The sequence below is a fragment of the Erigeron canadensis genome, chromosome 7, assembly GCF_010389155.1.
Source record: "Erigeron canadensis isolate Cc75 chromosome 7, C_canadensis_v1, whole genome shotgun sequence".
Classification (NCBI taxonomy): Eukaryota; Viridiplantae; Streptophyta; class Magnoliopsida; order Asterales; family Asteraceae; genus Erigeron; species Erigeron canadensis.
In genome coordinates this window covers 9,870,293-9,892,432 of record NC_057767.1, presented here as the reverse complement: position 1 = coordinate 9,892,432, position 22,140 = coordinate 9,870,293, and the positions used below count along the sequence as shown (strand labels likewise).

Sequence of the window (22,140 nt, the reverse complement as noted above, 5' to 3'; positions counted from 1 at the left end):
AGTCATCTAACATATATCTAAAAGTTTCCATCCTTTAAAATATATGTACGTTATAATGGGCTTAACAAAAAATCCTTTTTATATCCACTACAATTATATATTAAACCTTTTTAAAATATATGATAGCTCGATCCTTAATTATTAACACTATTATTATTAGTCTCTCTGTATACCTAATAGAATATATGTTTTTTTTTAGCTATCATTTTTAGTTTTTTACCACATTAAATTTTTAATGAGGTGTCACTTTTTTCATTTAAATTGTTATATTTATATTGTCATGTATCATCTTAATCATTAATTTTATTTCTAATCATCAACCATAATCCTAATCATTAATATTTATTTTTCTATTTTCTATATAAGTGCAAAGATGTTTATATACATTATACTATGTTTTTCTATAACTCAATGATAATTATCTTTTATCAAATAAGATTGTTTTTATATTATGTTTATTTTTTTGAAAAATATTTATTATATTGTAACGCCCCAAGATTTTAAGGTAAAAGAAATTAACTCCTCTTCATAGTTTAGACATTAAATTAATTTCCTAGTATTTTATTTTTAGATATGGGGTTAATTTAGTTGAAACTTTAACGGATAGCGGTTATTATATTACCAAGAAATTAGATGGGGCGTAGCATCCCCATAATGTGCCAGCCACATCCATTCTTCATTACTCACACTTCCACTAATCTTCTTCTTCATATCTCCATGCATCTCCTTCATTTCCTTATTCAAAATCAAAGTTTAATTCTTTCAAGCTAAGGATAGAAATCATAATAATAATCATCACCATTAGTCCTTATCAAGAAATTAAAAAGTTAGGGTTTGTGGTGGAGGGTGGTGGTGGCCGAATTTCAAAGAGAAAAAAGGGCAAGAAGAATTTCCAACCTAATTCTTGAATTAACTTATTGTTTGTTGAGGTATTGATTCTCCCCTAATTAGTTTTCATCTTTCTTTTGAATTAGGGTTCGTGGAGTGAACCAATTTGGGGTTTTTGCTAGAATGTAAATTATGGTTAATTTATCCCAATTCCTTAGTTAACCTAGTTGTCATTGATTTAAATGATGTGTTTAAGTATGAAATTGATAAGTTCAATGCGATAAATTGAGTTTGTAAGAAAAGATGAATTTTGTTAGTTATTGAAATATGGATGAAAATGGTAGGATGAACTACCTAATGTTGTGTTAAGCATAAAAGTAACTCAATGACAAATGGGTTGGGTTTGGGTTTAGAAAAAGGCTAGTGATTGAGTACGACTAGGTTGAGCTAGTCAAGTTGTGAATGTAAGCTTATGCATTTTTACGACATGATCATAGGTTGAAGCTCCCTTGTGCTTATTCGTTTTAGCGTTATTTTCCTTGTTGCGGAGGAGGTGAGTATATTTGCATACCTTTATGTATATGTTGGATCAATTGACCACACATGTTGAAGCCTTTTGTCCATGGTGGTGTCGACCACCATGTAGAAGTTTATTTGTCTATGTGTGATAATTGATGCGGCATTAGCCCATGTGGGGCATAGTATTTGTTGAGGCTTAAGAACCTCCGGGGCCTAAGAACCCCGATGGTTGATCTATTGAGGCCTAAGAACCTCCGGTGGCCTAAGAACCCCGATAGATGATCATGATTATGTTGTTTAGCTTATATGGATCCATATATGTGATGTTAGTGTGCAAGGTGAATATGTAAATGTGACATGACGATGCCATAGGTTACATGTGAAAGTCCTTATACTTTGCCCTCCTTCATATTCGTAAATGTATGCAAGTATAGTCACTAAGCCTTTGCTTATATATTAGTTGTTGATGTTTTCTTATAGGCAGTTCCGGAAGAAAGAACTAGTTGAATTATTAGAAGCTTGAAGTTAAAGTTCTTTTGGAAGATTTGAAGGTAGAAGGTTTGACCATACTTGGAAGTATGGTGTTTATTTTGGTAGATACTTAGATATTCCACCTCATCATGGCTCTTGATGCATTGTCTTCCTTGGTAAACTTGGTTTTGGTTTATTTCCGCAAATATGGTCTTAATGTGTCATTTCGACCTTGTGAAACTTGAATGGTATAGTTGGCATGAAAAGTGTCAACTTGGGTAATGACCCATTTAATGGCGTTCATGAAATTTGAAACAAGATGATATTGTAGGTATGTTAATGTATCTATGTTGTACTTGGCAACCTCTGAAATTTGCTTTATGAAGTTCATATTGAAATGTGGAGGTTGTAAGTTTGATCAAGTATTGGAATGAGTTTTGGTTTGCTGAACTGGTGTCCACTGCGGCGCAGTGGAATCCCACGGCTGAAAATATTGTTCCTTCCACTGCGGCGCAATGGGAGTGTGTCAAACCCACTGCGGCGCAGTGGGACTGTTCCAGATTTGATTCCGAGACTTCCCACTGCGGCGCAGTGGGAGTGCTCAACTCCACTGCGGCGCAGTGGGTGTAAAAAAGAAAAAAATCTTTCTGCGTTTTCGGACTATCGAGTCTAGTCATTTCATATATTATATTAAATAATTATATATCATAAGAAAGATTTGTATGATTTATAAACTATTTATGTTTCATTAGTCATGCTTTTAAGTATTTGACGTATCTCATATATTCATAAACTATAAGTTTATTGCTTGTATCAGTCAGTTTTTATATTATCATAAATTATGACTAATAATATAATTGTCAGTTATTGTATTTTTTTTATTTATGTTCTTAGTTATTTCGCACAACGTGCGAATTTAATTTAGCTATTAATATGATTAATAATTAAAGTTTTTTGTGAGTCATACTTGTTATAATATGGAAAGTCAATATTACTATCAAAAGTCAATTTGAGTAAATCAAAATGACAAAACGTGCTCGATAAATCATTTGAATAACTATTTTTTTAGTAGATAAGAAAATATGGTGTGGTTTGATTATTAGATCATTTGTAAAGGTAAGTAAAAAAGGTAGGTGAAAGGTAAAGATGAAAAGGGTGAAGGGTTAAGGGGTATATGTGATGAGTGAAGGTGAAGAAAGGTAGGTGATTGTGATCACCTAGGTAAATAGACAAAATGTGAAGACCAAATGATTAAATGTATTGTGTTTTTAATAATGTTACTTTATTTTACATATTGATTAAGTGTATTTAATTAAATAAAGTGGGTACCAAATGATAGGTGAATGGTTAAGGGCAAAAGTAGAAGGTGAAAGAAATGAGAAGATGATGCTGACGTGGCAGGAAAAAATATACGTAAAAGGGTAAACGGTTACGAATGATCTTAGATGTTGTGCGGTTAGTAGGTGATTGCTGATGTGTACTTACTATTGCTGATGTATACTTACTATTTCCCCCACCAATTACTAATTCTTTAACAAAAAACGTGTAGAGCTTCCACCCCTCTCTAAGTTGTTTTGTTTCCAATTTCGTAAATTTAATTTATAATAAAAAGAATTTATTAATCTCGGTACTTACTATTGCCTTTAGTAAGTTTTTTATAACTATATTTATGCCTGCACAATGCAGCGGCGGTAAGGGTAATGATGGCGGCAACGGGTGGCGAAGGTGGTAGTGACGGTAGTGTCGACATCGATAGACGTGACGGTGGTGGGGGCGAAGATGGTGGTAATATAAAAATAATTGATGTTAAAGGTGGTAGGGTGGTTATTTTAAGGGTTAAAGGATATATATTGTAAATTATTTCATTAAGGTAGTATAAGTATATTAAATGGAAATGTTTAAATTGGTAAATAAAGGAGAGGGGTATTTTGGTTTTCAAAGACGGAAAGTTTATGGGAAAAAATGCCGATTTGTTTTGTTAGATATTACGAGAACGGTACCCGCGCATTGCAGCGGTGATAGAGGTGATAGCGGGGTGGTGATGTAATGGCGGTGGCTGTGGCGGTGATGGGGTGATCTACATGACGGGATCCGCCCTTAGCCGTACGGGCTCCGTCATCGAATTTAAAAATCCGTCGAAAGTATATCGAATGACCACTCTAATGAAAGAGCATGAAATTTTAAGAACACCCATATAATTTTTATAATTTATCGATATACGGTTTTTAAGATAAAACATTTTGAATGAATTAGAAAAATAAAATGATTTATGCCGGAGGGAAAAAAAATTGACTGGTTGAGATTTGAGGATAGAGAGCGAGTATTATAGTTATTATAAGTAAATATATAATAGATAGTAAGGACATTTTTGGGAAGTATTTAAAATCAATATTGAAAATTTAAGTTAAATGTTGAAAATTTAGATAAAATTTGCTTTATATATATATACACTAGGTCTTTTACCCGCACGATGTGCGGTTATTTAAAAATGTTGTTTTAGTTATATGAATATTTATAATAACTTTTAACAACTATACATTATTTTGGCATGTACATATAAATCTATATTAAATGGAAATTTTTACATTTATTGAAATAGATAAATTCAAAACATAACTCTTATTATTTATGAAAATCTTTGCATTTATATAAAAACATACGTTATCAAATATTCATATTAACTATCACATATTATACTTCATGCAATACTAATGAACATAAAATGGAGTTAAAATGTAAATATAATGTAAAATCTTAACAATCTTTTATTTTTTGCAAAGTGATATGTGATTTATTAGAATTTCATCACACTCTTTCAAAGAAAATAGTTTCATAAAACTTACTTCATCAAATAATAAAATTCATAAAAGTTGAAAAGCTTTAATTAGATATAGTTGGAAACCAAATTCAAATTATAATTAGATTACAAAGAACAAACCTATGATTCAAATTATGTTGAATTCACCTAGTAATTGATAATAGTTTTTCTAAAACGTGAAATCACCATCACGAAAAGGATAAAAAACTATATTACAATGTGATATATAATATTGGTTATATTAGATAGTAAAATTAAGAAATAAATAATTTGAAAACCAAATATTTTCCAATTTTAAAAATAGATTTTAAATTTACATGGTTTCTATTATGATATAAAATGTGATTTTTTACTTTTATTTTTGTAAGATTTTGTTTATATATAGATTTTATTTTTATTTTATTTAATAGTTTTAGATAATATAATTTTGTAGATTTATATATTGTAAAAAAATATAGAGATGTCAGATAAAGACCTATGTGGCAATTTTTAAAAATAGCTTTAAATTGTAGAAGACTTTGAGATGCTAGGATAACTATTGTTTTAATATTTATATAGATATAGATATATAATTATATATAGTATAGATAGATATAGATTATTGGTAGATTATAGATATAGATTATAGATTAGGTTTATTATTAGTTACTTTGTTTATAAAAATTGTAATATTATACGTACTTGATCCAAAACCAATTAATTTGCCCACCAATTAACCTCTATGTAATCGGGTCATACGGTCAGGTGCGGGTGAATTAAGGATAAAAATTATATCCTAAATTTTGTATGTGTCGGGATAGGGTTGGAGATCTTCAGTCCGTTAATATAAGCCCTACCTACCCTAATTAAAATAGAATCCTTTTTCAGAAGTTGTTTAGAGCATCAAATGATTAGTTTATTAATTATGAGTTACTTTGTATGAAAAGACGTCAGCTCTTACAAATGATTGAAAGGTAAGTGTGTGTTTTATGTGCACAAGATCTATAAATAAATATATGTCAAGCATAAATATGTCAATAGGCCTTAATATTTAAATTTTAATTGTACATACTCTGCATTCCTGTCACACACTCTTGTGGAATAATAATTCAATGGATACTAATCAGGAAACTCCACTTCTTACATCCAAAAATGTAACAACAAATGCTCACTTCACTGGAGATGCAGATGATATCAATCCGATTAAAGGTATAAATGATTTCTTCGTACAATTTGGTGTGGAGTCAAAAAAGCTTTGGTACCTTGCTGGTCCTGCTATCTTCACCTCTGTTTGTCAATACTCACTTGGCGCCATCACTCAAACGTTCGCGGGTCATGTTGGAACTCTTGATCTTGCAGCTGTCTCGGTGGAGAACTCGGTTATTGCAGGATTCTCTTTAGGCATCCTGGTTAGTATATATACATCTACATATATGCTTTTGTTAAAAATAATAAATAAAAAAAAATACCCAATTGGCGAAAGAGGCTCACCTGTTCTGATTCTGGGTTCGCAAAGCGAGATAGCTCTTTATTGTCAAATTATATTATACTTTGTTCAAATGTAGTTCTAAAACCTTGACATAAAAGTTTTTGGCTCTGTCCCTGATATACAGCTTGGAATGGGAAGTGCATTGGAGACATTATGTGGGCAAGCATATGGAGCAGGTCAAATTGACATGTTGGGAATATATATGCAAAGATCATGGGTAATACTATTTGTCACAGCTCTAATTATGTTACCTCTTTACCTTTTCGCGACTCCATTACTTCTCTTAATTGGCCAAACCGAAGACATATCACACGCAGCAGGAAAAATGGCTCTATGGATGATTCCACAACTATTTGCATATGCTGCAAACTATCCGATTGCCAAATTTCTACAAGCACAAAGTAAGATAATGGTGATGGCTTATATTTCTATGGTGGCGTTAGTCCTGCATACGTATTTTAGTTGGTTGTTTATGCTTAAATTCGAATGGGGGTTAGCCGGTGGAGCTTTGGTGCTTGACCTCTCTTGGTGGTTCATGGTTATCGCGCAAATGATCTATATATATAGCGGAACTTGTGGCCGAGCTTGGTCAGGATTTAGCTTGGCCGCGTTTAGTAATCTTTGGGGGTTCGTTAAACTTTCATTTGCATCGGCTATCATGTTATGGTACGTTAGATTAGTCTTTTAAAGTATGTACAAATATAAAAGTAAATTTATAAATAACGTGATCAACATGTTTAGTAAAGGGATGCGTGCTGGAAACATACTATTATTATTATATGATTTTTTGTGAGACCAATAATATGTTTATGATATTTTGAGTTAAAATAATGTGCTTTAAATTTTTGTTGCAGTTTGGAAGTATGGTACTTTATGGCGTTGGTCCTATTTGCTGGATATTTAAAGAATGCAGAAATTGCCGTCGATGCACTCTCAATATGGTTGTTATTCTTATTTATTATATTACTACTTTAGGAAAAGTGAATATATTGATGTCGGTATCTAAATTTAGGGGTGAAATTTTTCACATACTAATTTTTTAATATTTATTGAATTTTAATTAAATCACATGACCTCATGAATTTTATGGATTATAAAAATAATATGTGAGGTTCCATACTTAAACTTAAGTATATAACTTAGAATTTTTTATTATGAAGTTATGCCAACATTTTGGTTTTTAGACTATCGCTGCTCATAACAGAATTGTTTAATTAATTAGACGTATAAGGTAGAATGCTTTACGCTCTCTTTGTTGTTTTTATATATTACAAGTTGTATAATGATTTTTAAGTAAATGGTACAAAGGATAGATATATAGTGGTCATGAATGTCAACGTAACATTAGTTTACCTCATGCGTTTTACAAGAATTGTATTATTAGGAGTAATTTAAAAGTGAGATAGGAAATTAGAAATTTAGAACTGTCGTTGAAATTAAGAAAAAATATTATCTTCCGAAAAGATGATCAATATTTAAAAGGCTTCATTGACCGCAATCTTGTCATCACTTTTAGGCATATATTAACAAACACTTTTGTTTTCTCTTGTCTGGTACTCTTGTTATTTTCTGAATTTGTTTATTCTTTTATAATGTTTGATCTTTTTGTTTTGTACTATGTAGTTAAATAAACATGATATAAACGCAACTATATATCAACCATGAAAATACATGAATTTGAAACCCATGATCATTGAGATTTGATTCTGTATTCCACACTTACTGATTTGTACTGTACTGTAAAAATAGTACATTGTGGTCATTTAATCAAAAATAGTGGTACAATTATCGTTTCCCTTCCACATTAATTTCTTGTCACAATTTAACAATAACTAATTATGCGGGCTAATGATTTTTAAAGTTATCGATCAGTCAGTAGTTTATATTCTAGAATCCATTGAGTCACTTAAACATATCATCTTTGACAAATTTTGCAGCACAAACATTCTTGGATGGGCAATTATGGCATCAATTGGATTCAATGCAGCTGTAAGGCAAGTTTTTAAAACAAAATAATATTACTTCAAAAATCAAAATATTCATTTGGATAAAAGAATGAAATTAAGCAAACCAAAATCACCTAAATATTATAACGAAATCTCAATTATATATAATATTTGATTGCAGTGTTCGGGTATCAAATGAATTAGGAGCAGCCCATCCAAGAACTGCCAAGTTTTCTGTAGTAGTGGTTGTGATTTCAGCGTTTCTTGTTGGCGTTCTGTTTGCCATCCTCCTAGGCATTTTCCGGCATCAGTATCCAGCTTTATTTGCTGATAGTTTAGAAGTTCAGAAAGCCGTTTATTCTCTTACGCCGTTATTAGCAGCTTGTCTCATCATTAACAATGTTCAACCCGCACTCTCTGGTAGATTTTTTTTTTATGCATAAGTGATTATCAAAAAAGTCTAGAAGTAATAAATAATTAACTAATTTTCATATGGTATATGCAGGGGTGGCAATTGGGGCAGGATGGCAAGCTGTAATTGCTTATATCAATATCGCATGCTATTACATTTTTGGTATTCCTTTGGGACTATGTCTTGGATTTGCGGCCAACTGGGGTGTAAAAGTAAGTACTTTCCCCTCATTCTTGTTATATGCCATCATATTTGAACAATAATAAAATTGTACGTGTGTAACATCCAAAAGGATTGATCGATAACATGAATTAATCATTAAAATTTGCACAATATATGAATTTTCTGTGAAGATGAAGGTGCGTTATATAAGATTTTGAGCATTGCGCGCAGGGCATATGGATAGGGATGTTGACTGGAACCGTGGTACAAACCACCATCTTGATTTGGATTTGCTACAGAACCAACTGGGATAAAGAGGTATGCATTTTTCACCAAAATAAATTGTGTTAATTAATCAAATGCATTTCAATTGATGTACCAAGTTAATTAATTAGTCTACACAAATTCAAATTATTTAGTTAAATTGTGTTCGGATTTGCGTTTTGGAACTAGCCGTATGACTAGTGTGACTAAAAGGAAGGTTTGCTTCATTTTACGTATTTAATCTATGATCAGAGACGGATCTAGGAATTCATATTAAAGTGGGCAAGAAATAATTTACACTAGTGTCTCAACTTAATAAACTCTTGGGCTTTGGGTTACGATAGAATTCTTACAGTTGAAAACCAACAAGTCGTATAAAATGAGCACATAAAGTTTTATATTTTTCTTGATTGCAGGCGTCTATGGCTGAAATAAGAATTAGAAAATGGTCAGGTCAAAAAGAGGTGGCTGGAGAGCAATAAGATGGCTCAATGAAGCTAACCCACATATGTATTTTTGATGTTAATGGTTGATTTGTTTTTGGTTGGACCTATTATTCTATTTGCGCTTGAAAATATCAATTTGGAATACTCTGCGACCCTTAATTGATTTGATGTTCAAAGTTTGTCAATTTTTTGCCTGGCTAAAATTGCTTGTATATAGTTGTATTTTGCAATTAGTGACAGAGAAAAAGTTTGACATTAAAAGGAGTGACCAATTTTATGATTAAGAAAGACTAACCGGAGAAATCAACGTTAACTTTAGGCTTTGACATGACATTTATATAAAAAGTTGTGTTATTTAAAATGAACGAAGCATCCTTTAGCTCCTTAATAACTCCACCGTTAACTTCAACGTGATTATTCGATTTCTATCAATACGAGCGACTTTCTATCATTCTTTTGTTGAAGATTTCTACATACATGCATTTGACTATTAGTTAAGAAGAAAAGTTAAAGATAAAGAACTCTTATTAAACAGAGGTTTTAGTTTGTTATAACTTAGAACAATTATTTAAGATTTTTAAATTTAAATATAGATCGGGAAATTAGCTTTGAGATTATAATTTACAGTTTTGAACTCAAATTGTCAAATGCAATTTGTAAATAGCATTTTTAGGTTTTTGATGGCTATGGGCGATTGTGTTAGTGATGATGGAAGAAAAAAATTGAAATAAAATAAAAATGATATTATTTTAAAATAACCATCATGTATTTTTCTTAAAACTTTATATATACAACACCAACTTTTTTTTTTTAACAGCAGTAGTGATTAGATTCAGTGGCATGCCTCTTCATCGTCTGGTAAAGATCGACCACGTCACCAGCACAGTTAATCTGAGGGCATGACTGGCGGTGGAAGTCCTATTACTGTTCTGAAGGAAACTAGCTAATGCTAGAGAAAACCCCCATGCTCCGCTTCATTGGCAAAGACTTCCCAATATGTCTTTCAAATGTTTTGAACGCGTGACCAACATTTGGCTGAAAGACATAAAGGGGCATTAAATGTCCAGTTATGCTAAATTCTAATGAAAACAAAAGTTTACTTTATGTTAATGATTACTATTACTATACAATACTATATAGGAAAGGATCATACGCAAGCTTTTTCATAGAAAATAGTTTTTAAAAAAAACTTGATGCTAACATATTACATAAGTCCAAGAAGAATTACAAACATGAACATACAAATTTATGGTACAAAATTTGTTAAAATATTGCATTAAAATGTTACAAACAATGATTGAGATAGACATACCGATAACAAAGATGCTACTTATTATAATTGTAACATTAGTACCATAAAATTAACTTACAACGTCCTATCTTTTTACCAACCTTGACGAATCATTGAAAGGGTAGGTGGCATAAATGTATACATATAAAATCTACAAACACACATTAGTAATTACATAGTCTCTATCACTAGACAAAGCCATCATTTCTCATAAGTCAAAAAAATACATATAACAACTCTTTTGTGTCTATCAAAAACTACTTTAAACTAATCAAAGTGATCAAAAATTCCAATATGGAAAATGAACCAAATGCACCACTTTTAGTTTCCAAACCTGTAACAAATAACAACTCTCATTTTCGTTCCGGTATCGAAGATATTCCTCAAATCACCGGAGCGAAAGAGTTTTTCGTTCAGTTCGGTATCGAGTCTAAAAAGCTATGGTACCTCGCTGGCCCGGCTATATTTACGTCTGTGTGTCGGTACTCCCTTGGTGCCGTGACTCAAACGTTTGCAGGTCATGTTGGCACTCTTGATCTTGCTGCTTTCGCTGTTGAAAACTCTGTTATTGCTGGTTTCTCGTTAGGGATCATGGTTTGTATTCTCCTTATATATATACTTTTGTAAGTATATATCTATTTATGAATCCACGTATCTAAATACAAAATATAGTATAGATAACCTCATATCTAAACACATTAATGAGATTGTTTGTTTTAGTATATATCTATTTATGAATCCACATATCTAAATACAGTCCTTAGGGCTGTATTTAGCCAAAATATAGTATTAGTATACCATAGTTTCTCTGTTTATGTTACAAAGAGAATATTAAATAGTATGGATAACCTCATAACTAAGCTACAACCCATAAAGTTTAACGAGCTTATTGAAAAATTGGCAAATCCGATAAACATCATATATAAGCTTAATTTTTAAGCTGACCCAAACACGTTCTAGTTACATCACAAGGGGTGTATCTAAGTATCTGACACGTTAAAATAGTTACAAATTAAAGTTTGCACAACTAAAAACAGAACAAGTAATTTGATTGATTGGTGTATATTGATTAATTAAATATACAATATTTCAAACAGCTTGGAATGGGGAGTGCCTTGGAGACATTATGTGGGCAAGCATATGGAGCAGGGCAAATAGATATGTTAGGAGTATACATGCAAAGATCATGGGTTATACTATTGGTAACCGGTCTACTTATGATGAATCTTTACATTTTCGCGACTCCATTACTCTTGTTAATTGGTCAAACGGAAGATATAGCACACGCTGCAGGGAAATTGGCATTATGGATGATACCACAACTTTTTGCTTACGCGTTAAATTATCCTATAGCTAAGTTTCTACAAGCGCAAAGTAAGATAATGGTGATGGCTTTTATAGCCGGGGCGGCATTGGTGTTACATACATTTTTTAGTTGGTTGTTTATGTTGAAGTTGGGTTGGGGGTTAGCCGGGGGTGCGGTGGTGCTAAATTTTTCGTGGTGGTTCATTGTGGTGGGTCAGTTGATGTACATTTTTAGTGGGACTTGTGGGCGAGCATGGTCCGGGTTTAGTTGGGGTGCATTTAGTAATCTGTGGAGCTTCGTCAAGCTATCTTTTGCTTCGGCTATAATGCTTTGGTAAGTCAATCTAAAACTACAATTCAATTTGCCTTTTGTCACCATTGTTATTGTTTTGTTATTTTTTTTTTCTGCTAGTAACATAGTACTAGCACGTGGCCGGTCACGTTGGGGGTAGAAATTGTTTGGGTTAGGCAGCCTGACATAAAAAAATTTTTAAAAAAAAATGACTTATAACGACAATATCATCATATCATAAGATAATCTGACAAGAAACATATCTAAAAAAACTTCAATGTATAACAGTATCTTGTAACATGGAAAAATATGTTATTTAACTAAAAAGGTCCAATTGATCGGTCATATTTTTAAACCTACATGGTCCATGTACATGATTATGGGTATGGATATACCATTTTTCGTTTTTAAAAGAAAACTTTAAAGTACACTACCCTATTTAAATACATCAAAAAATATTATTATCAAGATTTAAACTTTGGTCTTTTTTCAAGAGGTTAAATCATCTACTACCCCACTTAAGCAGTGATAAGTGGGGTAGATATAGCTAGATATCCTTCGTTTGACCAAGTTAAAGTATTAATGGCAAATTCAAGGAATTGTTTCTTCTTATTTTATACTCACTAACTCGGTTTAGGGAAAAAAAATTTTAATTTTTTTTAAAACTTTTATATGGATTGAGTTATTTAAAGAAAAAATGAGGAAAAAAAAAAGCTAAAATAAATTTTTAAAAAAACAAATCTTCACTCCCTTCTCTCCTTAAGAATCTTCTCTCTGAATTTCTACTATATATATATATATATATATAGGGGTTGGGTATTGTAAAACAAGTATTAATGTAAAACAAATAAGACAAGATCTTGACCCTTAGATCATGGTTAGATTGATGCACGAAGATTCACGAAACAATTGATACACGATGATTTTCATGATGCATGGTGATTTTCAGTAAAGAGAAACCTATTGTTTTATTTGTTTTACTTTAATACTTGTTTTATTTTACCTAAAACCTATATATATATATATATATAAAGAATATTAAAAGAAAAAAGAAGTCTTTAATACGCATTTTGTTCGGGTCATCGATATACAAAATAGTACGGCATTGCGAGTTACTTTTTCTTTATATGCAATAACGTATTACCCTCCGTTCCATTTTAATTGTTCAGATTTGACTTGTTAAATCTTCTGTCTATAACTTTGACCATATATATATTTTTATATATATATTTTATAACACTTGATATATAATATATGGTTGAATTGAGTGCTAAATATATTTTTTATTGATATAAATTTCATCAACTAATATATATAACACACAAAGATATTTACGGCTAAAGTTTGGAAAAAAAATACTTGAAAACTTAAACTAAGACATTTACAATGACACGAATAAAGTAATAACAATTCTAATAGAAGAACGGTTTTATATTATTTAGTAATAACAACTCTAATGGAAGAACGGTTTTATATTATTTTTATATACTATAAAAAGCATCAAAATGTGTATTAATATAAAACTCGGGTTTACTTGTCCTTTAATTTATAAATAGATATTTTCACGGTGGCTAGAAATGAATATGAATTACATTTATACGAACAATGATTAATTACATTCAAATTAATTTGTTTTATATGTTTGCTCCAGCTTGGAAACATGGTATTTTATGGCATTGGTACTTTTTGCTGGATATCTGAAAAATGCAGAAGTTGCAGTTGATGCCCTTTCCATATGGTTAGTAGCGTTTCAAATTCATTCTAATTAATATACGTAGTAGTATTATATACATATATATGATATGATATGATTTACTACATTATGCATTAAGTTTTATTATGGGGTTAATGATCAGTACGGTACCCCATGTGATCAAATTGAAAAACATATAAAAAAAAAATTAGCAGTGCACATAAGCACTGCATATGATTCCCCTTTTATTATATAGAGAAATGAAGTTAAACAAATTATATATTGAATTACCAGGAATAATATTTGAATACATCGGACATGGATTATACAGAGTCATTGTCAAACATCAAGAACTTTTCATAAGAAACTTCAGGTCTTTGAGGTATTAAAATGATTGATTGATTCAAAGGATATTTCGGTCGTTGTATAAGATAGTCTGGCTTTTTATATATTTTTACATTTTAAAATCAACATCGCTTTACATTGACACTTATTTTGGCATCAGGTGAGCATTTCAAAATGGAGTAAAGTGACATTATTATTATTATTATTATTATTATTATTATTATTATTATTATTATTATTATTTATTTAAATAATAAGGATTTCTTCGAAAAAGAAATCTTTTACATAAAGTTGGATGAAAGCGTAGATACAAATGATACTCCCACTCGGTTTTGAATACAAAACATATCTATGAAAAATTAAAGTACTACTTCTAGCATTATTTGAGTGACTGCTAAAAATAGACTTAATGCGTGAAATTGTGTCCAAAAACCTCTTATCCAATTCCCTACAAGTAGAGAAAAACGAATGGTATAAGTTTGTATCCGTTGTCCGCACATTTACATGCATATTTCCTCTTTTTCTTCTTCATGTCGTTGTGCAAATCTATCCCGGGTGAGTCGTCCCCATACTAGCAATGGGAGAAATGCATGTCACATCTAGACACGCGTCTTTACCTTGTATCCAATTAAATAGTAAAAGATCTGTAAGACGTAGATCATTCCATCTTGTGACAGAACACTTATTGGAGCCTCTTTGTGCACCATAATCACCGCATTAGAACATATATTATTATTATTATTATTATTATTATTATTATTATTATTATTATTATTATAATATTGTGAACGATCAAGGCCGGTTTAGGTGGTGGACAAAGTAGACGACGGGCCGAAGTCCGATTTTTTAAGGGGCCAATTTTTTTTTTTTTTGTATAGATATAGATAATATATGTGTAATTAACTAAGCTTATTACAAATCATAACAATTAACCAAAAACTAAGCCATATAATTTAACTTATATAAAAAAAACTCACTTACACATCTCTTTACAAGTGAAAAAAGTTATATATATATATATATATATTACAATCTTGGAATGTAGTCGCAAAATATTTTAATGTCTTTGTAGACCTAGACTACTCTTCAATAAAATAACAATATAAAATATTATTACATCTTTTAATGTAATGTATACAGTGTATAAGTGTATTCAAGTTATATGTATTAATGTATTCAATTGTAATAATTTTTTGTTCCGTTAACTATAATTTGTAAAATGATATATATTTTTTAAGATTATCTTAATAATCCTCATAAAACTACATAGTGATGACATATGGATTCTACTAAATTTTATTTTTAATTTTATTTCTTAATTTTTTCACATGTCATTGAAAAAAACTTTTGTTATGTTAATTAATATACTTTTTTTCGTCATTTTATAAAAAATAGTTTATGTACAATAAAACCTCTATAAATTTATACTTGATAACTTAATAACCTCAATAAATTTAGTAATATGAATCGTTACATCTAATTTAGGGGTCCTTTTTCTAGCTCGGTCGAGATCTATAAATTCTCAATGACGGCACTGTGAACAATTAATATGGATTTAGTGACAACTCCAATTTCAAAAGAAACTTAATTTTGAGAAAATTTATATATTTATTATTGAGAATATTTCACTCACATTCAGTGGCGGAAGATAAGAATGACCAAAAGGGGTTATGGTCCCTCTAAAATTTTGGATCATATTTAGCAATTATATATTATTTAACAATAAATACAAACTTTTATGTGTTTTTACCCCTCAAAAACAAAACATAGATATAGAAAAGAGAAAACCTAAAACTTCAAAAATATTTGACCCCTCCGGTACTGTCGTTCAAGTTTCGCCGCTACTCACATTAAAATTTTAACTTAAAATTTTAAGGTTTCATGTTTCATGTCTCTTCGGTGGTCACCTTCTTTAGTGTTACGTTGTTTGGTTCATTGCTTTTTTGTTCTGTTTACCTTTGTTAGATTGTGTTTGCTTGATTCAATTATATTATAATAAAATATAAATGTATGATTGGACATCTTATACATAACTTTTAACTTTATATGCATGCATCTATGACGTGTACGTCAAACATTATGAATTTTATCATACGATTACAACCTTTAATCGCTTCCACACATGTGTGATTGTGTGGTATCCTCATAAAGCGCCCCAAAAATGAGCAACGACTAGGTAGGCACATAATAATTCTATTTGGAAAGATTAACCGTTATGGGTAAAAAAGCGGAGCCAAAAATTTAGGTTAAGGGGCCCAGAGTGTGAATATTGATTGGCTATGGGAGTTTGGAGGAGGCCCAATTGGTTAGAAAGGGTTACTAATTAATCTTGTAGAGAAATGAGAAAAACATCTAATTGGAACTATCTATAAATATGATTGGTAACAAGTTTACTAATTAAACCCTTATTATATACCATGTAACTAGCTAATCAAACCCGGGTTCAATCCGGGTTTTTAAAGTTAAATCGGTTCTAACATGGGCATTTTCCGTTAATATCAAGAAAAAAATTCGGATCAATAATAGAAAAAAAAAACTTGAAAATTCGAAATTTTAATAAAAAAAGGTTTAATATTAACGTTAAACACTATTCATTTATCATTGTATATATGTTTTAAAAATTATTTATATGAGAATAGAAAAGGGGATGAAAGTTTGAGATAGCTAAAGAAAATAAACATTAATTTTAGGGTAAAAAAAGGGATTAGTGCGCCGAATGCAACAAACTATGCCCAAAAGGTTATAGTGTGTACGAACTAACGTTTTTTTTCTATTGTATGCATAAACTTAGTAAAAATGTTCAAATCATGCAATGTGTATACGTGGCAGCCCGTATGAGCTGCCACATGTAAATTTTTTTTTTTTAATAGGCCACGTGTAAGGTTTTTATTGGTCGGTCACAAAAAGTTGCATGATATAAACTTTTTTATTAAGTGTATGCATACAATAAAGAAAAATATTAGTTCGTGCACACTATAACATTTTGGGCATAGTTTGTTGCATTCCGACACACTAAACCCTAAAAAAAAGCAATAAGAAAATAAAAACACAAAAAATTATGATGTCATATCTTTTTAGAAATTGTGCTAGCAAATGATGAGGGCTTGCCATTTCAATATTTTTCTAAAAATAGATTTTGAAAACAATTTTGTTTAATTAATATAAGAGAAGAGATAATAGGGAAAATATGAGTATATGTTGCAAACATCAACCCCTGCCCTCACATAAATTTTTACATGTGATGAAATAAAAACTCAACCCCCTCCAGAATGTGAGGTGAAACAGCATATAATCATTTGCTATTAACAGCATAGTAGACAACCACTAATAATAATATTGTTACAGTGTGAATTTGAACTGTATGACAACAACAACAACAACAACAACAACTGTACCCAATCCCTGAGCAGGGTATGGAGGAGGTGAGCTGTAGACAGTCTTACCTCTACCTAAAGGTAGAGAGACTGCTTCCATAAGGACCTCCGACCAAGAAGATGTAAAAGCCGTAATAGGGTAAAGAGATTATACCTGTCTGTCGAGAATATGATAAGACAATATACCTGTCAGCTGGGTCCGCTGGGTATGGCTACCTTAAGAGTAGGGAAGAGTAGCAAACGCACGGCCTAATAAAACCTTAGCACAGTGCACAGTACATAAACTCTAGCAACCATAGTACACAAATAACCGCATAAAATATAGGAACATAATAAACAAAGTCATACCCAGGTTAGTAACCCGATTAGTACCCCAGGTTACCAGCAGTTTTGAAATTCTTAAGAGGTAATAAAGTACTAAGGAGTAGATTGACAACCATGATTATGCCTACGGTTTTGTACTGCAAATACTCATTTTTGTGATTTTTTTGTTAAGAGTCTTGTATTATAGGTTCTTTGAATGCCCTAGTAATTGCTAAGATGTTATAGACAATAATAAGTTTTTTTAATTTCTTTTTCTCTAATTTGTTTTAAACTTACTAGTCAACTAAACTTTCTCTTTGGATATATTATTGATGCAGCACTAACATTGTTGGTTGGGCAGTTATGATAGCAATTGGGTTCAACATAGCCATCAGGTTAGTCTTTAATGAGCCACTCTTGTTTTTTCTATTTGTTAAAAGCAGAAAAGTGGTTAAACTGATACAATGGTCAATCAAAACACTGATTTTGCGCGCTTTGTTGGGTACAGTGTAAGGGTGTCGAATGAATTAGGAGCCGGTCACCCAAGGGCTGCAAAATTTGCAATCGGTGTGGTGGTAGTTTCATCATTTGCATTCGGTACCTGCCTTGCCATTCTACTAGTCATTTTCCGGCATCAATATCCAGCCATCTTTGCAAATAGTTTAGATGTTCAAGAAGCAGTTTATGCTCTAACTCCATTGCTAGCAACTTGCCTTATTATAAATAATATCCAACCTGCACTCACTGGTATGTATAATTGTTCATTCCGATAGTATTCTTATTCTTTCTATCTAAGACTTGTAAGTATCTGCAAGAAAAATATGGAATGATAATAACTCATTAAATTACTATGTTCATTCCATTACCTAGTCCATTCTATTGCATCGTTATTACATTCAGTCCAACCAAACATAATGTACGAGCTACCGTTTACTGATATTTGCTACATATTTTGTGTTAATCTAGTTTAACTCTATTAGATGATGAAAAATGGTAATTAAGTTTGTTTATAAAAGGTATGGTACATGTATTCGTGAAGTGTACATACTTCGCGTAATTTCATGTTTAATTTATACAGGTGGTGAAATGATATTTGAAATAGTATTTTGTGGAATATGCAGGGGTGGCAATCGGAGCAGGATGGCAAGCGTCGATTGCTAAGATAAATATTGCCTGCTACTACATCTTTGGTGTACCTTTGGGACTCACTCTTGGATTCGTAGCAGATTGGGGCATCAAGGTCGATCCCTATCTCACTTCTTTCTAATCAAGTCAAATCAAAATGAAAATGTATCTCTATATTAACAAATGTATATTTTTTACAGGGTATATGGGTCGGCATGTTGACCGGAACCGTGGTACAAACCATGATCTTGTTTTTCATTTGTTACACAACCAACTGGGACAAAGAGGTACTTCATACACTAATTAATGAGTCAAATGGGTTCGAGTCAAAACAGTACTTTTTGGTCTTGTTGGGCTGACCCTGGGGCATTTTCTGGCCCATCTGACATTTTCCCATTATAGCTAGTTCCATATTTGACCTAAAACGAACTGATGGTTTTATCTACGATTTAGTTAAATCTGTACTTCTATGGATTGACATATTGACATACTATTCGTAACGAATTGAATAAGTATTGTAAACAAGTTTCAATCTTTTGAAAAACTTATATTGATAGTTTATATTTTTATTTGTAGGCCTCCTTAGCTGACAAGAGAATTAAAGAATGGTCGGGTCAAAAGAATGTGGTTGAAGTTCAATAAATTAGATGGGGTAAAATAGGGAAGTATTTGTTAAGTGATTTGTGTATGATTCTGCTTTTGGGTGAATGTAACATTTGCAAGCAGTTCATAATTAGTTTATATATCATTTGAGTTAAGAGATGATTTTCGAGTTTCTGTGCATTGTTATATTATGTTTGATCCGATCAAATGGAAACGGGAGAAAGGGAATGGGAAAGACTTTCCTTGTTTGGTTGTACCAAAGAATGAAATCGAGAATTGAGAAGTAAAAATAATTTCTATTCTCTCTGTTCTTTACAATTTATAGATAGAATGACTGATAGACGAAGCTCTCTCTTTATCATCTTTCGCCAGATGGGGGGAAAATTTTTGTTTTGCTTTGATAATGCTATATTTGTTAACTTTAATTATTAATTAAAATTTTGCATTTTTCTTATATCCATTTTCTGTTTGTACCACGACACAATTCATTTTCTTATGGACTTGTCATAAATCTAACAAGGAGTTATCTATATATATATATATATACATATATATATATATATATCGTCGCTCGTAGTCTCCCTGATGGTAGTAACCGGTGGGTTGAGTATTTTGTATTGTTCCAACAGGAAAATACTAATTTTGATCTTCACACTCCCACTTGTTTAAATAAAAATCCCATTGTGAATCCTTAAACGTGGAGCTGATAATTGGCGAATGCATTGTGCTTTCCTTTATGAAATCCCAAAATGACTCGCTTTCACTTCCCTCCGACTCAGCAGAGTTGTAATTCGTCCTAGGATATGCAGCTAGTCCGTCCACCGGAGTTTTGGGCAATGAATCGTACAAGTTCAATACATCCATTTCGGCATCATCCTGCGAGCAGTTATCTTTGTCCTCACCTTTACTACAACAAATATACAAAAATGCATAAATATACTACTTCTTATATATACATAAACATGTACGAAAAATCTGCTGATATCAAGTCAAAAATTATAGGAAACCGAAAATATAGTTTGCACTTATTTATGCCTGAGAAGCATGAATAGCATTTGAGTCAAAGCCTAAAAGTTTGTATTTCAATTTATGCCTGAGAAGCATGAATAACATTTGAGTGAAGCCGAAAATGTAGTTTGTATTTCATTTGAGTCTAAGCGCAGGCGGGCAGTGTATATATGCAAACCCCTTGGAGAGACTTGAACCCAAGACCTCTCCAAAGAGAACTACCTCCAACATATGAGTGGTCAATCGTTCTACGTGTATATATTGCTTAGTTTGTATTTCAATTGTGACACCCATCTTTTTAACACGAGATTATTTGTCACGTTCTATCAGAGTAAAGTGCAATTGGAGCTAGTAAGGGACTAACACAAAAGTTTTCATTGTGAAGGTTCAACGATCATTTCTCTAATCATAGTTCCATCCTAGACATATCTATGAAAGTCTTGTGTTCCATAGTATTTAGGTAGTTTAGCAGTAGGCGTAACATAGTTTTTCATTCAGTAAAAAAAACATTTTGGGTTTCCACATTATTTTCTGTCAACTTTTTAATAAGTTTGCTTACTCAATGATTTTGTCTCTATCCCTGTATTCTATACGTTTATGTGTGTGAATATGTAAGAAAAGCACATACTATTGATGAATTTTTTGCTGTTCTTCTACACTCTGTACAATTACAGACGTGGAGGTAGCGGCGCCGGTGCTAGTGGTGGTAGCGGCAACAGGAGTTGGAGATGTGAGAGTGGCGGTTGTCTTATCATCACCAAGTTCAAGTAACTGCGGAAAATTAACTTTGGCTCTTTTGCCATGAAACTTAAAAGCAGCTTTGTCATAAGCCAATGCAGCTTCCTCTGAAGTATTAAATGTACCTAGCCACAGCCTGGCCCTTTTCTTATTCGGGTTTCTCATCTCAGCCGTGAACTTTCCCCACGGTCGTCGTCTCACTCCTCTATAACGTGTCCACTCCACGGTATTCTCATCAGCCCGAGTCGCCGCCAGCCTTTCCTTTTTCTTACGGGCTGCTTTTGGTTCTGCTCGGGTTTTAGCTGCACCCGACAATCCTTTATCATAGTTCAAAGTAGTGACATTTACTAAGGAAAGAGTGGCATATGAGATTTTCTGGTTTGACGACATCTTTGTGTGGCGTGTGATGTTTTTAAGGTCTTTTATAGGAAACGTATAGATAACTAAAAACCAAATTGCCAGCTACGTTTTATAGAATCCTTGTTCATAGAACCGTCACTTTTTGAGGTTAAATCACTGCATGTGCATCACGTTTATGTGCTTAAAAATGTAAAGAAAGGGTTACTTGTTTAGTTGTGTATCATGCTATTAAACGAAATCAAATTTCCCTACTAATCTATTTAATTTGATAGTAACTGGAGTTATTAATTTAATTTGATGGGATCATATTGTTTAATGCTAGCGCAGTGGTTGGACACCCAGATGTTGTAACAAGGGTCACATGTTCGA

The 22,140-nt window shown here is 31.8% G+C and overlaps 3 protein-coding genes and 1 long non-coding RNA gene across 4 annotated transcripts; 2 read left to right on the top strand and 2 right to left on the bottom strand.

The window, feature by feature from the left end:
• Positions 1-5,620: 5,620 nt before the first annotated feature.
• Positions 5,621-6,229, bottom strand: LOC122607527. The gene is made up of 2 exons (XR_006325063.1): positions 6,107-6,229; positions 5,621-6,040 (listed from the first exon to the last, which is right to left on the bottom strand). It is a non-coding gene; the product is annotated as an uncharacterized LOC122607527 (long non-coding RNA).
• On the top strand, positions 5,666-9,519 carry LOC122607526 (protein DETOXIFICATION 29-like). Its single transcript, XM_043780515.1, has 8 exons — positions 5,666-6,024; positions 6,229-6,770; positions 6,959-7,045; positions 8,042-8,098; positions 8,232-8,470; positions 8,556-8,674; positions 8,856-8,942; positions 9,305-9,519. Exons 1-8 carry the CDS (start codon positions 5,728-5,730, stop codon positions 9,368-9,370), a joined length of 1,494 nt encoding a protein of 497 aa, XP_043636450.1. The 5' UTR covers positions 5,666-5,727; the 3' UTR covers positions 9,371-9,519.
• A 1,287-nt stretch (positions 9,520-10,806) lies between these two features.
• On the top strand, positions 10,807-19,971 carry LOC122607525 (protein DETOXIFICATION 30-like). The gene is made up of 8 exons (XM_043780514.1): positions 10,807-11,219; positions 11,723-12,264; positions 13,874-13,960; positions 18,276-18,332; positions 18,446-18,684; positions 19,059-19,177; positions 19,263-19,349; positions 19,639-19,971. Exons 1-8 carry the CDS (start codon positions 10,920-10,922, stop codon positions 19,702-19,704), a joined length of 1,497 nt encoding a protein of 498 aa, XP_043636449.1. The 5' UTR covers positions 10,807-10,919; the 3' UTR covers positions 19,705-19,971.
• A 330-nt stretch (positions 19,972-20,301) lies between these two features.
• On the bottom strand, positions 20,302-21,801 carry LOC122608935 (ethylene-responsive transcription factor ERF071-like). The gene is made up of 2 exons (XM_043782005.1): positions 21,302-21,801; positions 20,302-20,572 (listed from the first exon to the last, which is right to left on the bottom strand). The coding sequence occupies exons 1-2, from the start codon at positions 21,799-21,801 to the stop codon at positions 20,302-20,304; spliced, it is 771 nt and encodes a 256-aa protein (XP_043637940.1).
• Between the last annotated feature and the right edge of the window lie 339 nt (positions 21,802-22,140).

Bases quoted from the DNA above. Each gene is read 5' to 3' on its own strand.
- LOC122607526 (XM_043780515.1), top strand. From the start codon at position 5,728: ATGGATACTAATCAGGAAACTCCACTTCTTACATCCAAAAATGTAACA. The intron at 6,025-6,228 runs GTTAGTATATAT...CCTGATATACAG, and splicing joins GATTCTCTTTAGGCATCCTG to CTTGGAATGGGAAGTGCATT. The intron at 6,771-6,958 runs GTACGTTAGATT...TTTTTGTTGCAG, and splicing joins GCATCGGCTATCATGTTATG to TTTGGAAGTATGGTACTTTA.
- LOC122607525 (XM_043780514.1), top strand. From the start codon at position 10,920: ATGGAAAATGAACCAAATGCACCACTTTTAGTTTCCAAACCTGTAACA. The intron at 18,333-18,445 runs GTTAGTCTTTAA...TGTTGGGTACAG, and splicing joins GGGTTCAACATAGCCATCAG to TGTAAGGGTGTCGAATGAAT. The intron at 19,178-19,262 runs GTCGATCCCTAT...TATTTTTTACAG, and splicing joins TAGCAGATTGGGGCATCAAG to GGTATATGGGTCGGCATGTT.
- LOC122608935 (XM_043782005.1), bottom strand. From the start codon at position 21,801: ATGTCGTCAAACCAGAAAATCTCATATGCCACTCTTTCCTTAGTAAAT. The intron at 20,573-21,301 runs GTATGTGCTTTT...TATTTGTTGTAG, and splicing joins CAGCAAAAAATTCATCAATA to TAAAGGTGAGGACAAAGATA.